At 30.7% G+C, this 3034-nt stretch overlaps 1 protein-coding gene across 6 annotated transcripts in view; it reads right to left on the bottom strand.

The window, feature by feature from the left end:
- The window catches only part of LOC106459488 (CTP synthase 1-like), a 49626-nt gene that overhangs the window by 3809 nt on the left and 42783 nt on the right, over positions 1-3034 (bottom strand). For all 6 annotated transcript variants that reach the window (XM_013919110.2, XM_013919111.2, XM_022385990.1 and 3 more), the window contains one exon: positions 1962-2114. In XM_013919110.2, the coding sequence (XP_013774564.1) occupies positions 1962-2114 (153 nt within the window). The remainder of the gene's footprint in view (positions 1-1961; positions 2115-3034) is intronic.

Here is a 3034-nt window from a genome sequence, read left to right as displayed (position 1 = left end):
AAGTCTAATGATGTTATAATTTCATTGTATAGGTCACTGGTTAGGCAAAATTTGGAATACTGTGTTCAGTTTTGGGCTCTTTACCTTAGGAAAGACATTGAGTTTTGGAAAGGGTTCAGAGAATGGTGCCTGGAATGGAGGGGGGTGTCATATGAGGAGAGATTGAGATCTCTGAAATTGTTTTCTCTTGGAAAAAGAAGAATATGGGGTGGGGGGTCTGATTGAGGTGTTTATGATTGTAAACAGAATTGATAGTGTTGATGAATCATTTTTGTTCGTACTTAACAGTGAGAATAGTAGGACTAGGTGATAGTACATTGAATGTTTCACATACACAAGGTAAAAATCAAGTTTAACAATAAATTAAAAATACAAGTTATTCAATTTATAATTTAACTTAGTTATTATGAATTACTGTAATTTATATTTTCATTGTCATATATAGTGAAATATTGTTAACCCAAATGCACTTGTAATGAACTAGTTTTTCTGGATTACCAAGACATCCAGATAGTTGATTCAGTCACTTGAATATAATGGACACTATCAACCCTACGTGCACAGGTGGGGGTAAAAGTGCACAAGCCATGACTTTAAGAGAGTGCCATTCAACAAGGTATTATGTATTTAATGTCCAAGTAAACTATTCAGTTTACCATACATTGCTAAGTTAGCAACAGTTTATAGTTAATAACAGGTATCAGAAAAAATAAAAAATGTAGATACGAATTTCAGAAGTTTCAGAATTTATGCACATATGATATGCAAATTATACGATGGACAAAAGTATCTTAATTCTTCACATGAACACCACCTTGCTTTCACTTTTCAGAGTCAGACTGATGTTTTCAATTCATAAACAGAGTACAATTACCTTTGTAACACATCTACTTTTTGTGTGTAACAAACTTGTACATTTTACTAAGCGCTTGCCACATTTTGTGTAGATACACTTAGTAAATTTGGAATTATAGTCAATATTTTCCCTCCTGTGTACATTGTGTTTATAACATACATTATTGATTGATAATATTAGGATGCAAACTAGTAAGTGTGTATATGCAACTTGATGATAACAAGCAGCTGTATATACAATAAACATATCAGTTTATTATTTTATATGCTATCATACAAATTCCATAATGAAAGTGGCATATTGTAATTACCTTCACATAAATCATCATTTTGTTTAAACTAATAACTTATCTATAGAATAAAGAATACATAGACCATTTATTGCTTTCTTGTATAAAAATACCAAATTTTAATTATTATGAAAAATACATTTCATCTCTGTTTTGGAACACTGACTTGACTGTAGTTTAAACACTGATTATTTCCCGATTCTAATAGTTTATATTTACAGCCCCACTGTGAAGGTTATTCTCAGAAAAAATGTTGTAAACTGGTACACACTGAGAGAGCAGGTTTTTGTGGTCACTAATTATAACCTTGTTTCCTGTTCTGATTGACCTTTATTTCACTTTTGTGGATTCATGTATAGTTTACCCAATCATGTATCAAAAGGATTGCATGTTTATTAAACGAAATAGCTGTTTTAACTTGAAAAGCCAACATATGAATTACTGATTAAATATCTCATTGTGGAGATAAGTCTACATGAAAAATCATATGGACTGATGAAAGTCAGGATTAACAAATTTTCAATGTGATGCTTTTACAACACAAAAATAATGTTCAAACAACATATTTAAATGAATTTTGTCAGGTCAAACAGGTGATAGATTGTTACGTTTTATCACTAATTATTTATGCTAATTCTTTCCATAAATGTTGTAGCAAAAACTGCAACTTTGCGTGCGGAAGTTTAGCTTATGGCAGCGTACTACTTTGCAGAAAGGTAATGATTTTCATTGAAAGAATAATCTGGGTTATGTTACAGTATGAAATGTACAATTAAGAACTAAATTTGTACACTAAAGATTGCTTTCTCTCCTTACCTTGTAGCTCCATAATTTCCATTCTCTCTCCGTTTAGATCTTGGCCTACAAATTTCATTCCTGATGCTTCTAAATCTGGGACAAAAGCAGGGTTCACCTCATAACGATGTCGGTGTCTCTCATCAATGTATTGTTCATCTTTATACAATCGGCCTATGCAAAGAAATATTCATCAAAAAAAACCTTTCAGGGAGTGCGATCTCTTGAATACCTGTTACTAGAGCACTGATTAATAAATAAACAAAAGGTTCTGGGTTCTAGTTATACTCAGAGCAGATTACTTTGTATACAGTTTCATTAAACTGATATGCAAAGTGATGCTACTTCTCCCTTTAGTTACGTGGATGGTAATATAACCACTCACAGAGTCTCCAGCAGCTATCAAGGTTCTGTGTCTATACTCCTAACTCAAGAACAAAACTTAATTTAAGATAATGTGACAGTCTAGATATGAAAAGACCAAGGAATTTGAGACTTGATTTATGAGTTTTAAAAATGTCAGAGAAAGTTTCTTACCACCCCAATTCTTATAGAAAAAATCATCATCAGGCTTAAATAAGACATATATTATATAATTAATGATTACAAAAGTACCATTGTGATAAATACAAATTTACTTTTAACAATAAACTTTATAAAGTTTCACAAATCATGTTTAAACCTGATATGATTTAGCATAATTGAAGATTTTTTTTTAGACAAATAACTTCCAAGTTTGAATGCCTATAATCTAAAAATGCCTATATTTTCTTTTCTAGCTTAAATGCACTATCTGTTACTGCAATTACAATCACAGTACAGACCAAAGCAACACATGTTTTTGAAGTGTGCAAATTCAGTGTTGTAATAGAAAGAAGTTAGTCATGTACTAAAGCTTATATAATACAGTAGAAACTCAATACAAGGACAAGATGAAGAAAATGTTTCTTTCACTTCTTTCAAGTACATGTACAGAATTTTGATAACTGTACTGTTACACAAGACTGTACAAATTATGTAAGAAATTCTATTCACAAGAAACTGAACTTGTGTATATATATATATATATATATATATATATATATATATACACA

The sequence above is a fragment of the Limulus polyphemus genome, unplaced genomic scaffold (assembly GCF_000517525.1).
Source record: "Limulus polyphemus unplaced genomic scaffold, Limulus_polyphemus-2.1.2 Scaffold616, whole genome shotgun sequence".
Lineage (NCBI taxonomy): Eukaryota > Metazoa > Arthropoda > Merostomata > Xiphosura > Limulidae > Limulus > Limulus polyphemus.
This window is presented reverse-complemented; position numbering and strand designations above follow the sequence as displayed.